The 12,599-nt window shown below is 59.2% G+C and overlaps 1 protein-coding gene across 2 annotated transcripts; it reads left to right on the top strand.

The window, feature by feature from the left end:
• Positions 1-378: 378 nt before the first annotated feature.
• On the top strand, positions 379-11,368 carry SART1 (spliceosome associated factor 1, recruiter of U4/U6.U5 tri-snRNP). 2 transcript variants are annotated; one of them, XM_049780157.1, is made up of 20 exons: positions 379-722; positions 2,676-2,733; positions 2,948-3,003; positions 3,278-3,404; positions 3,485-3,590; positions 3,679-3,756; positions 3,846-3,945; positions 4,031-4,176; positions 4,266-4,475; positions 4,594-4,718; positions 4,812-4,945; positions 5,032-5,165; positions 9,190-9,363; positions 9,448-9,558; positions 9,951-10,038; positions 10,270-10,360; positions 10,541-10,676; positions 10,844-10,933; positions 11,006-11,127; positions 11,217-11,368. In XM_049780157.1, the coding sequence occupies exons 1-20, from the start codon at positions 407-409 to the stop codon at positions 11,233-11,235; spliced, it is 2,421 nt and encodes an 806-aa protein (XP_049636114.1). In that variant the 5' UTR covers positions 379-406; the 3' UTR covers positions 11,236-11,368. The 2 variants fall into 2 exon arrangements, with proteins under 2 accessions (XP_049636114.1, XP_049636115.1); XM_049780158.1 differs by having other exon boundaries at positions 4,269-4,475.
• Positions 11,369-12,599: the final 1,231 nt, after the last annotated feature.

The following is a 12,599-nucleotide window of genomic DNA, read 5'->3' on the forward strand; positions in this document are numbered from 1 at the left end:
AAGCGGGACAGGGGTTGGGGCTGCAAATTTGAGGGTCCTAGCACGCGACCCTTAATCAGGGGCGCCCAGCGAGTCCTCTCTCAGAGTTGGCGAGCCCGTGTGACGGGCGCTTTTCCAGCAGAAATAAGGAGTGAGCCCCAGGCCTGCAGGACTCGGTGACAACCCAGATCCTGAGCGATCAGGGGCTGCTGCAAACAGCCCGGGCCGCAAACCTGGGCGCGCATGCGCACACAGACCACCGCCCGCCCGGGCCTGCCCCGACTTCCCGTGAGCCTCCGGGGCTGGCCTCCGGGAGAAACGACGGAAGCGGCCGCTCTTGACTTCCTGCAACACGACCCGCGACCCGGAAGTGTTCCCATTTTGCGGCGGCGGCCGGGCTCGGGGCGGACGGACGGACCGGGCCGCCATGGGGTCGTCCAAGAAGCACCGCGGGGAGAAGGAGGCCGCCGGGACGACGGCGGCGGCCGGCACGGGGGGCGCCGCCGAGCCGCCGCCGCGGCACCGCGAGCACAAGAAGCACAAGCACCGGAGCGGCGGCGGCAGCAGCGGCGGCGGCGGCGAGCGGCGGAAGCGCAGCCGGGAGCGCGGGGGCGAGCGCGGGAGCGGGCGTCGCGGCGTCGAGGGCGAGCCCCGCGGGAGCGCGCATGCGCGGGAGCGCGGCCAGCCGGAGCCCTCGGAGCGCCGCGTGAAGCGGGAGAAGCGCGATGATGGCTACGAGGCCGGTGAGGGGCAGGGGCGGGGCCGGCCCGGGGGAGGCGATGGGGGGGGGCGCGTCGAGTGGGTGTGACACACGCACGCACACACCCCGACTCCTGCCCTCACCCCTGTGGGGGTTTGAGTTTGGGATCCAGGCGGGTCCCCAACACCCTGTTTGATGCAGGCCCTCAGTGACAGTGCAGCAACATGTGGACAGATGCATGGATAGGACAAATGAAATTGTAGAAGGAAAGAAGGAGGAGGGATCCTGGTGCAGATTGACAGCGAAGGCCCGAGGCCCCAGGATCCACAGCTGCCCAGATGCAAAGGGCCTTGTAGATTGTGATGAGACATTAAAACGCGGAACTGGACACACACACAGACACACACACACACACACACACACACACACACACACACACACACACACACACCCCGACTCCTGCCCTCACCCCTGTGTAGGGGCGTCCAGTGGGGGTTTGGGATCCAGGCGGGTCCCCAACACCCTGTTTGATGCAGGCCCTCAGTGACAGTGCAGCAACATGTGGACAGATGCATGGATAGGACAAATGAAATTGTAGAAGGAAAGAAGGAGGAGGGATCCTGGTGCAGATTGACAGCGGAGGCCCGAGGCCCCAGGATCCACAGCTGCCCAGATGCAAAGGGCCTTGTAGACATTAAAACGCGGAACTGGACACACACACACACACAGAGTCCACAGCTGCCCAGATGCAAAGGGCCTTGTAGACATTAAAACGCGGAACTGGACACACACACACACACACACACACACACACAGAGTCAACACACAAACACACACCTGCAAAAGAGATTTGAGCTTAGGGTTGGAGAGATAATACGGTATAAAGGGCTCAGGGGTTATTCCTGGCTCTGCACTCAGAAATCACTCCTGGCTGGCAGGCTCAGGGGGACCGTATGGGATGCTGGGAGCAAACCCTGATCCATCCCTGGTCGGCTGCATGCCAGGCAAAAAAGCCCTACCGCTGTGTTATCTCCTAGCCCCGAGAGTATTTGTCTTGCGTGCAGCCAACCCTACTCTGAACCCTGACATCCATAATGTCCCCCGAGAAAGCCAGGAGCATCACCAGATTTGCCCCGCCCCCCCCCCCCACACTTGAAAAAAGACTTAACTCACTGGAGCTCATAGCTCAGGGGTAGAGGACTTACATGAAGCTCTGGGTTGGATCTGGGTACTAGGAAAAACGTGAACTAGGCTTTGCAGTCGGGAAGCAGGGATTTGAGCCAGTCTCTTCCTCTGCAAACCCTTGAGAACTGGTCCGGGTTGAGTAAGACTGCAGCTCAGTGGAGGCGAAAGGGCTGCCTCTGAGCCTGAGGATTGTTGAGGGGATCCTGGGGGCTGTGTTGAACCTAGCGAGCCCCTGTGAAGGGAAGCAGAAAGCCCCTGGATTGTGAAGGGAACCAGGAAGTTGAGGCTACTCCCTTGAGTTAGGGTCTTGTAACTGGAGTGATAGCTAGAGAAATGGAGGCATTTGGAAGAGAGGCAGGCTGGAGGCAGGCAGGCTGGAGGCAGGCAGGCTGGTGTCTTGAGTATGAGACTTGTGAGGTGCAAAGGGACTCCGGATTGGGACTGGCTAGAGAATGTTTAGGGTCTCTTTCAGGCCTGTCTGGCAGCTCAAATCCCGTAGGAGTGAAGGTGAGGCCAGAGAAATGTGGGGACAGCAGAGCTCTGGGACTGGGGGCAATCCAGGGCAGATGCCCTTGCCGTGGAGTGGGGTGAGCTGTTTGGAGCAGCACTTGCAGGGCTCCCTGGCCTTTGGGGAGATCCTTGTCCATCATAGTAAGGACTGGGAGCAGCCGAGGGGGAGAACCCAGAATGCCCCAAGGAGCAGAGGTGGTCCCTGGGGTGCAGAAAGGCTGTGCAGGGCTGGGACAGCGGGACTAGCTCTTGGGGCCATGTTCAGCGCTGTGTCTCTCTCCGTGTCTCTCTCCATGCCCAGCTGCCAGCTCCAAAGCCAGCTCAGGAGATGCTTCGTCCCTCAGCATCGAGGAGACCAAGTAAGAGTTCCCCCATTCTCTTTTCCCATCCTGCTGCGACTCACAGGAAGTCATACGATTTGATGGGGAACCATGGAGGACTCAGCCCAAGGAGAGATTCGGCCTGGGCGGGTGGGGTAGCTCCGTGTGTGGGAGCATGAGGGACACCCCCTGAGGTGTGATGGATGCCCTGGCTTCTGCGGGAACCCCTCCCACTCGTATCTCTCATCCTCAGTAAACTCCGGGCCAAGCTGGGGCTGAAACCGCTGGAGGTCAATGCCGTGAAGAAGGGTGAGTGGGGACACCGGTCAGGGAGGAGGACTTTGTGCATTGGTTTGGGGGGGTGCCAAGGGCAGACCCCATTCCCATAGCCAAGCCAGGCTCTTCGACTATGCAGTATCCCCCAATTCTTGGGTGGAAGGTCCAGCCAGGCAGATCAAGGCTCAGTCTGTCCCCCCGCACTGTCCCCCTCTGGCCCCCCCAAGCCAGAAGGGGGCAGGGTGAGTGGCTCCTCGTCTTCCCCAGCCATGGGCAGGCCCGTCTCATGTCTGGGCCCCCCTTCCAGAGGCGGGCACCAAAGAGGAGCCCGTAGCGGCCGAGCTCATCAACCCCATGGCCCTGCGGCAGCGTGAGGAGTTGCGGGAGAAGCTGGCGGCTGCCAAGGAGAAGCGCTTGCTGAACCAGAAGCTTGGGTGAGGCCCTGGTGGGACGCAGGGGCCGGCTGGCGGCTTCCCGGGCTCTCCCTAGTCACTCACTCTCCCCTGACCCCCAGGAAGATCAAGACGCTGGGTGAGGATGACCCCTGGCTGGACGACACGGCAGCCTGGATCGAGAGGAGCCGGCAGTTGCAGAAGGAGAAGGACCTGGCTGAGAAGCGGGTGAGGGTCTGCAGCTGGACCTGCTGTGAGTGGGAGTGGGGGGGGCACCACCACTTTCCCAGGTCCGAGCCGCTCCTTCTCTCCTCAGGCCAAACTGCTGGAGGAGATGGACCAAGAGTTCGGTGTCAGCTCCCTGGTGGAGGAGGAGTTCGAGCAGCGGCGGCAGGTGAGGCCCTGCTTTGCAGGCTCAGGGAGCCCAGCCAGGTTGGGTTGTCAGCCAGGGTGGCACCCCCTGACTCTCCTCCCAACCCCTAGGACCTGTACAGTGCCCGGGACCTGCAAGGCCTCACAGTGGAACATGCCATCGACTCCTTCCGAGAGGGGGAAACACTGATCCTCACCCTGAAGGACAAAGGTGGGCCACGTGGGGTTATTGGGGAGTTTGGCGGTTCTCAGCAGGACTGGGGCGCAGTGACCCTTTGCCCCTTGCCCCACTGCAGGTGTGCTACAGGAGGAGGAGGATGTGCTGGTGAATGTGAACCTGATAGACAAGGAGCGAGCCGAGAAGAATGTGGAGCTGCGGAAGAAGAAGCCCGACTACCTACCCTACACCGAGGAGGAGGAGACCGTGGACAGCTTGGCCCAGGTAGGCCGGGCCCAGGGGGTGGCCCGGGGTGGTAGGCCAGTGGCGGGCGGCTCCTGGACCTTCCAACCCGGCTCCCTGCCTTACCCCAGCAGCAGAAGCCACGCTCCATCCTGGCCAAGTACGACGAGGAGCTGGAGGGCGCACGACCACAGTCCTTCCGGCTGGAGCAGGGCGGGATGGCCGATGGGCTGCGGGAGCGGGAGCTGGAGGAGATCCGGGCCCGGCTGCGGCTGCAGGCCCAATCCCTGAGCACCATGGGGCCCCGCATCGCCTCCGAGTACCTCACGCCTGAGGAGATGGTGAGTTCCACAGCCTGGCTGGCACCCAGCATCCCTCCCCTTGCTGGGTCCTTGGCTGCCAGCTGGTCCTCGCGGGCACAGTTCCGCCCAACTAGTCGCTGTTGTCGCCTCCCTCCAGGTCACCTTCAAAAAGACCAAGCGGAGGGTGAAGAAGATCCGAAAGAAAGAGAAGGAGGTGATGGTGCGTGCCGACGACTTGCTACCTCTTGGGGACCAGACGCAAGACGGGGACTTTGGTTCCAGGTAGCCATGGGCCCCTGGTGGAAGGGCCTGGGGAGGGCAGGGGCGACAGGATTGGCCGAGGGGTCACAGCTCACCAAAGGATTCTGTCCTCAGGTCTCGGGGCCGGGGACGGCGCCGAGTGCCCGAGACCACCGAGGAACCCCAGGAGGAGGAGGAGAAGGAACCTGTGGCTCAGCCCCCTCAGTCTGATGACACCCGGGTGGAGAACATGGATATCAGCGATGAGGGTGCGGGGGTGCCCATCAAGGGGCAGGAGGGACTGGGAGCCAAGCTGGCTGGTAGGGGAGCTGATCCAGTCCCCTTGTCCCTCCAGAGGATGCTGGTGTAGCGCCGTCTGCATCCCCTGAGGCCTTTGAGGAGGATGAGGCAGAGCTGGAGCTGCAGAAGCAGCTGGAGAAGGGGCGTCGACTGCGGCAACTGCAGCAGCTGCGGGACAGCGGGGAGAAGGTGAGGCCACCCTGCGGGCTGGGGCTCAGGTGGTAGATCTGACCTCAGTTCACAGCTCTTGCCTGTGCCAGTGTGTGGTGGCTGCCTGCTAAGCGTTGTTTGCTTAAGCATTGGGGTGGATCCATCTGCAAACAGTGTTCCAGGTCAGTGTGAGGCAGCTCTGGAGTCTGAAAGTGCTGGGATGGGACAGCCGGGGGGCCCCTGTGCTGTGGCCTGGCCTCCCAGAGCTGTGCGCTGAGGAACTCGCACCTAGTTGTTACTGGCAACTTGGAATTCGGAGCAGGCCTCAGGCTGTGAGTTTTAGTTGCAGGAGCTGGAGATGGGGACAGGCTGGATAGGCCAGTGGGGCATTGCGTACCTTAGGGACCTTGTGTGGCCCAGGCCTTCTAGGAATACTCAGTCTGGCAGGTTCTGTTGTCTCCTGTTTCGCAGATGAGGAGACTGAGGCAAGGTGCGCATGGTTCCATGATTGATGAGTGGCAGCGCTGGGGTTGGAGGATGTCAAACTAAGAGGCCACACTCGCCGCCACCCGTCCTGTCTAGGGATGGGCCCCCAGAGCAGGGAGAGGCAGAGTGGCTCTGAGTCAGAGAAGCTACAGGCGAATGAGGGGGCAGTGGAGGAGAGAGTGGCACCTAACAGTGGTCCCCAGAGCAGGAAGGGAAGTTGAGGCCCAGGATCTTCTGTGGGGTAGCAGAGCTGACCCGGAAGATGTGTCTGTGTCTGGGTGAGGCTGTGTTCCAATATAACTTTGTTTATGTACACAGTCCAGAGCTATAAAAGCGTCAGAAGTGGGTAACGGGGAAAAGATGTGAGAAGAGGGAAGTCTTCTATTTTATAGCAAATAATAATATGATCACACCAAGCGACGCTCAGGGCTTGGTTACTGCAGGCTCTGCACTCAGGAATTACTCTTACTCTTGGCGGTGTTCAGGGACACCCTGTGTAATGCTGAGATGAAACGTAGATTGGCCGTGTATAAGGAAGCACACAGCCAGTGTACTACCTGCTATATTATTTCCCAGCCCCAATGATACTAAAATTTTAAAATTAGGGACCTGGGGCTGGAACCATAAGAGTGGATAAGGCATTGGCCTTACAAGTGGCTGATCTGGGATCTATCCCCAGCACCCCATGTGGTTCCCCAAGTACTCCCAGGCGTGATCCCTGGGCACGGAGCTAGTAATATGCCCTGAGCATTGCCAAGTGTTGCCTAAATAAATAACACCCCCCAAAAAAAAAAAAACAAAAACAATTTAAGGGTCAGAGTGAGGACTGAGCATGTCTCTGTCCCTGGACCAGTTGGTGTCTGCTTATGGGACCAGCTGACACCTCAGAATAAGGAGCTGCCTTCACAGCACTTCACGCAGGGCTAGACATGACACAGGTTACCCCAGAACACTCCAAAACTAAATGCCACCCCAACTGCAGAGCCAAGAATAAGCCCCGAGCATTGCCATTGCTAAGTGTGGCCCTAAAACAGAATGCGGGACTGGGACTTAGCGATTGCACAGCAGGGAGGGCATTTGCCTTGCAAGCAGCTGACCCAGGTTCCATCCCCAGCATCCTATATGGTCCCCGAAGCCTGCTAGGAGTAAATTCTGAGTGCGGAGTCAGGATTAACCCCTGAGCACTGCTGAGTGTGGCAAAATAAATTAATGACTTAGTGGAGAGGTAATGAGCGGGTTGGCAGAGTGAAGGGGCCCACGGTCATGCAGGTGTCAGTGGAGGCAGGAGTCTGAGTCCCAAGGGAGCATGCAGGGTGGAGGAACCCCAGTTGGTTGTTGTGGGTGAGAGGTTGGTGGGTGCATCGGAGAGTACGCTGTGTGTTGAGCCCTTAGGGAAAGGGGAGAGGCTGGGTTAGAGAACAACAGGGCTTAGCGAATCAAATATGCCAGACACTGCAAGGGACATTGGGGCCTGAGCAGTGGGTGCCTCAGGCTTGCTGGGTGGCCATCCAGGAGCCTGAAAGAGTTAGGTGACACCGTGCACCAGCAGGACTCAGGAGTTGTAACATGAGGGGGGGTAGGGTGTGCAGTAGAGAGTACCACCAGGGTTCCCCATGGAACCCCCAAACAAGAGTGACATGAACTTGGTGGTGGCCACACGTCTCACTCACAGAGATAGGTGAGAAAGAGCATGTATGAGAGTAACGCAAGAAAGGGGGTGGGGAAATAGCAGCTGCAAGTGTGTAAAGCTACCTGGGGAGCCTGCTGGATCCTTAAGGAAAGGTGCCCCTGAAAGCCACGTGCTGATGCGTTCAACCAAGACCTGACAAAGCATCACCACTGGGTGGCGCTCTGGAGCCAGGGTTTCATGAGCAGGAGGCTGGTAAGGTGTTCAGGCTCTACTGGCCTGTAGGGGGCCAAATCCCTTGTCCCGTGTTCTCACCATGCCTTCCTGCACCCTGTCCGTCCCTGGATTTTTTTTTTTTTTTTTGGTTTCTGAGTCATACCCACTAGTGTTCAGGGGTTACTCCTGGCCCTGCAGTCAGAAATCACTCCTGACAGGCTCAGGGGACCATATGGATTGCTGGGGGATCAAACCCAGGTCCATCCCTCCTTACTGCTGTGCTGTCACTCTTGCCTGTTTTTTCCCCCTTTTGCACCAGGACTTACTGGACTGTCCAGCCTTTCTCAAAAGTTCCTCTGAAACTTTAGCCCTAGAAAGGACCAACTCCAGGGCCTGTGTTCAGGGATAGGATTGTGTTTCTGATTCCAACTCAGGCTCCGTAGCTCAAATCTGACGCGCAGCTTCTAGAATCAAATGGAGCCCATGCGGAACCAGTGTTTTTGACTTCTAAAAAGAGGCGAGGCCAGCTGGGGTCTCAGACAGTCCCTTCGCAGCGTAGGGAAGGCACGTGGAGTTTGCTGCAGCCAATAGCCAGGCTTCTGAGGTTCCAGGAGGTGGGACTGGCTGAGGGTGCACATTAGGGACTGAGGTCAGCTTGAGGGCCCTTGGGAGGGGCAGTGTCAGTGGGAACGGCTCCGGCCATGGTGTGTCTCTGAGGACCAGGGAACCGTGGGTTTGTCGTGACGATACTTGCATGTATGCAGAACTTCAGATTCAGCTTTTCAGAGCAAAATAGGAAGTGATTTCCCTACTATGGCAGAAAAAGTCCCAGTGTAAATGGGGACCTTGAAGAAAACAGCTACTGCTGTTTTTGCTGCCTAGAGGTCAAGAAAAGGTCTTTTGGTTTTTTGGGGGAAGGGTTCTTTTGAGTTACACTTTGGGGTACTCTGGGGGCCACTGCAGAGTTCATGCTTCAGCCCTTCAGCCCATGTCCTGATTGGACCAAGGAGGCAGCACTAGCATTGTGTAACTCGGCTATCATGACACTAACCAGTGGGCTGATGTCGATTCCAGAGGACAAAATGAACAAAAGGAAAAGTAGGGAGCCAATGCCATAGCACAGCGGGCAGGACTTTTTTCTGCAGTTGTCCAACCCGGGTTCAACCCCAGCATCCCATATGGTCCCCCAAACCCTACCAGTAGTTCTAGAGCCAGGAGTAAGCCCTGAACTCAGCTAGGTATGGCCCAATAGAAGAAAAAGTGCCTGGCAGCAGCTTAGGGTGCCCTTACACAGGGCAGCAAAGCAAGTGCAAAGGCTGGAGGCTGTGGTAGAGGGAAGAGGCATCGAAAGATGGGGTGTTTGAGTTGTTAGCACAGTGGGGAAGGCCCCACTGCAAACCTGGTTTGATCCCCTGTGTCACATATGGTACCTGTGGCAATGCTCGGTGGCCCCCAGGACCCCCCCTCACCAACCCCGAGTAAATGCAGAATGGACTTAACCAGGACTGGATTATGGGGCTGCAAAGAGGGCAATTTTCCGTTGCACTGTGCAGGGGTGCCGAGGTGCGTCAGTCAGGGCAGGGAGGGCGGGCAACAGGAGGGAGTTTGCGTGGCTGTGCCCAGCTCTGCTTGGTTGCTGAGGGTGGTTGTAGGATGTGTGTGGGGCCATCTCCTTTGCCCAATGGCTCCACCCCAGAACCTCCCGGCTTTGCCCACAGCCGATCCCTCCTCCAGGTGGTGGAGATCGTGCGCAAGCTGGAGGCCCGGCAGCGCGGCTGGGAGGAGGAGGACGACCCCGAGCGCAAGGGCACCATCGTGTTCAACGCCACGTCCGAGTTCTGCCGCACGCTGGGCGAGATCCCCACCTATGGGCTGGCTGGCAACCGCGAGGAGCAGGAGGAGCTCATGGTAGGCGCCACACACTCCCGCCTGTGCTGCCCTTGCCGGGGCCCCGAAGCCTGGCTGACCCTGCCCTGCTCTCTGCACCCCCAGGACTTCGAGCGGGATGAGGAGCGCTCGGCCAACGCGGGCTCCGAGTTGGACGAGGACGAGAACCTGGGCTGGAGCACCGTGAACCTGGACGAGGAGAAGCAGCAACAGGATGTGAGCACCCTGCACCCTGCACTCCGGGCCAGTTCAGCCAGGGTCCCTCTTCCTGATCTGGGCTCCCTGGGCCATCTTCCGGGAGCCCCGGCCCCACTTGACCCAGGCCCTGCCCCTCTGAGTGTCCCCTCCCTCCCTAACTCCGACTCTACCGTCTCTGATCCAGTCTCCAACTCCGTCCTCATCAACCCAGGCTCTGCCCTTCCCCACTTCATTCTCCTTCATCCCAGCTCCACCCTCTCTGCTCCTGGCTCTGCCCTCCACTGAGCAGTTTGGGAATTAGTGAACCTTAGGGGCCTTGGGTGTCCCGTATAGCCTCTCCCAGGCCTGGGGTGACCACGGGCAGACTCCCCACTTGCTCACCACCCACTGTGTGGCCCCCCCACCCCCAGTTCTCCGCTTCCTCCACCACCATCCTGGACGAGGAGCCCATCGTGAACCGCGGACTGGCAGCTGCCCTGCTCCTGTGTCAAAACAAAGGTTAGCACAGAGGCCTGCCCCTTTTGAACTGCTCTGGAAGCCCTTGGTTTGTTGGTTTGGTTTATGGAGCCTCCCAGAACACCTTCTTTCCACCTAGGCTCTGTGTGGCCTGCTCCCCTCCCAAGGTCCCAGGCCCTAGGCTGCACCCTTTGCTGGACTACCTCCAGGGTCCATGGCACTGTTGGGGCTCCCCTGAGGAGTGGTCTGTGGGTTCACGATCCCTGTCCCTAGGGTTGCTGGAGACCACAGTGCAGAAGGTGGCCCGAGTGAAGGCTCCCAACAAATCCCTGCCGTCCGCAGTGTACTGTATCGAGGACAAGATGTAAGTTTGGGGAAACAGGAGTCCCTGAGACAAAGTCCGTGTGATGGGGGGGCCTAGGACAAGATGTACATTGATGTGTGGTCCTGGGACAAAATGTTCCTGTGTCGGGGGGGGGGGGGTTTGGGGCAAGATATGCGTGTGGGAGTACGGGACCCCCGCCTGAGCCCCAGTGCCATGCAGGGCCATCGACGACAAGTACAGCCGGCGGGAGGAGTATAGGGGCTTTACACAGGACTTCAAGGAGAAGGACGGCTACAAGCCTGATGTCAAGATCGAGTATGTGGATGAGACAGGCCGGAAGCTCACGCCCAAGGAGGTAAGCTGGTACCCCCGCCTTTCTGCCCTTAGTGTGCCCGGCAGCCCCCACAATCCTGGCCATGCAGGTGTCCTCTGCCTGTTACCCCCTCCTCCCGATGCCCTTTATCCTTCCCTGACTCCAAGAACCCCCACTGTAGTGTCTCTGTCCCCCTACCCGTGCTGCAGGCCTTCCGGCAGTTGTCCCATCGCTTCCACGGGAAGGGCTCAGGCAAGATGAAGACAGAGCGACGTATGAAGAAGCTGGATGAGGAGGCGGTGAGTGGCTGGGGGTTCCAGGATAGGGGGTGACTGTCTGGGATCCTGGCGCTGAGGCTGGCCTGCCCACAGCTCCTGAAGAAGATGAGCTCCAGCGACACCCCCCTGGGCACCGTGGCACTGCTGCAGGAGAAGCAGAAGGCCCAGAAGACTCCCTACATCGTGCTTAGTGGCAGTGGCAAGAGCATGAATGCGTGAGTGGCGCGGAGGGGCGACCTAGCATGCCTGGGCGGGGGTGCCCTCCCCCCACCTGCTGCAGCCTCACCCCCTCTTCTCTCTGCAGGAACACCATCACCAAGTGAGGTGCTGCCCACTGCCCTTTCCCACCGCCAGCAGAAATAAAGCAGCGCCTTAGTTGACCTCCATGGTCCTGTGCTCAGCTCCCTTGTCCAGTGGGCAGCACAGGGCCTGGCTAGGCGTGACTCTTCCCTCTTCTCTCTTGCCCCCTTCCTTTTGCCTTTCCCTGCCACCCGTCCTCCTCCCCCCACTTCCACTAAACTTCCTGGTGAGACACGGTGACATGGTGGTGCCCTTGCTGCCCCCGCCCTGCCCTGTGCCCAGGAGCCTTGTTCCATCTGGTGCCCATGGAAGACGCCCAGGCACACCCAGGGGAAGGGGTCGCACAGGTCTGGTGGCTCGGCCAGGACCTGCACATCTGCTTTAGCCAGTTAGATAGAACAGCACGAGTTGGGGGGCCCAGAGCATCATCCTGTGTTTCAGGATCAGACCAGCACAGTGAGCGGCTGCGGATATTAGAAGGGTCGGGCGTTACTGTGAGGCTTGCAGCTAGGAGGCTGAGGGTTCTGTGCCCAGCTCAGCCCCTGCTGAGCACCACGACTGACAGCGGAAAATGGGCCCCAGAGGCAGGACTGGGGTGGCTTTGCAGGTGCCCCACAGAAATAAATCCTGGAGCACCTCTGGGTGCAGCCCCATGGAGCAAGGGCCGGGGAGGTGACCACACCCTGGGTGTGGGGGCTGGAGCATCTGTCCTCACTCATGTCTAAGATGAAGGAGCAGTGGGGCCTCACTTCCATCCCCGTCACAGTTCCCCAAGCACCTTGCGGGTGAGGTGCAAACCAGGAAAATTGTAAGGAAAGGGGGCTCTTTATTAAAGTCTGGGGGAACTCAAGTCCTCTGCTGTTTCTGTTTCCATATGGCAGGCTCTGACATCCACAGAACAGAATCCTGGCCCCTCCTCCCTTTTCTGCCAGGACTCAGTATTGTGGGGAGCACTACCCACGGGCAGAGCCAGCCCATCTGCGGACTGGAGATACAGCCCCTGGGGGCAAGAGTCTCTGCAGTTCTGGGCCTCAGGTTTGAAGAGCTGGGCCTGGGTGGAAGGTTCAAGTCACTAGTCCATGGCAAGACCTACCGCCCCTAATGGCCTCGTGGGGTCTGACTCCTCCCAGGCCCTGGATGGCCCCTCTGTTCTGTGTCCCCAGCTCACATGCTCCTCCCCGAACCCTCAGCTAGACCTTGGCTTCCGGTCCTGCCTCAGAGCCATGGACCCTTCACCCCTTCATACCTCTCACGTGCACAATACTTCTTTTTGTTTGTTTTTTTTGGTTTTGGGCCACACCCAGCCACGCTCAGGGGGTTACTCCTGGCTCTGTGCTCAGAAATCGCTCCTGGCAGGCTCGGGGGACCATATGGGATGCTGGGATTC

The sequence above is a fragment of the Suncus etruscus genome, chromosome 9 (assembly GCF_024139225.1).
Source record: "Suncus etruscus isolate mSunEtr1 chromosome 9, mSunEtr1.pri.cur, whole genome shotgun sequence".
Lineage (NCBI taxonomy): Eukaryota > Metazoa > Chordata > Mammalia > Eulipotyphla > Soricidae > Suncus > Suncus etruscus.

Coding starts and splice junctions, on each gene's coding strand:
- SART1 (XM_049780157.1), top strand. CDS start 407: ATGGGGTCGTCCAAGAAGCACCGCGGGGAGAAGGAGGCCGCCGGGACG. Junction 723..2,675: donor CGATGATGGCTACGAGGCCG/GTGAGGGGCAGG, acceptor CTCCATGCCCAG/CTGCCAGCTCCAAAGCCAGC. Junction 10,677..10,843: donor GGAAGCTCACGCCCAAGGAG/GTAAGCTGGTAC, acceptor CCCGTGCTGCAG/GCCTTCCGGCAGTTGTCCCA.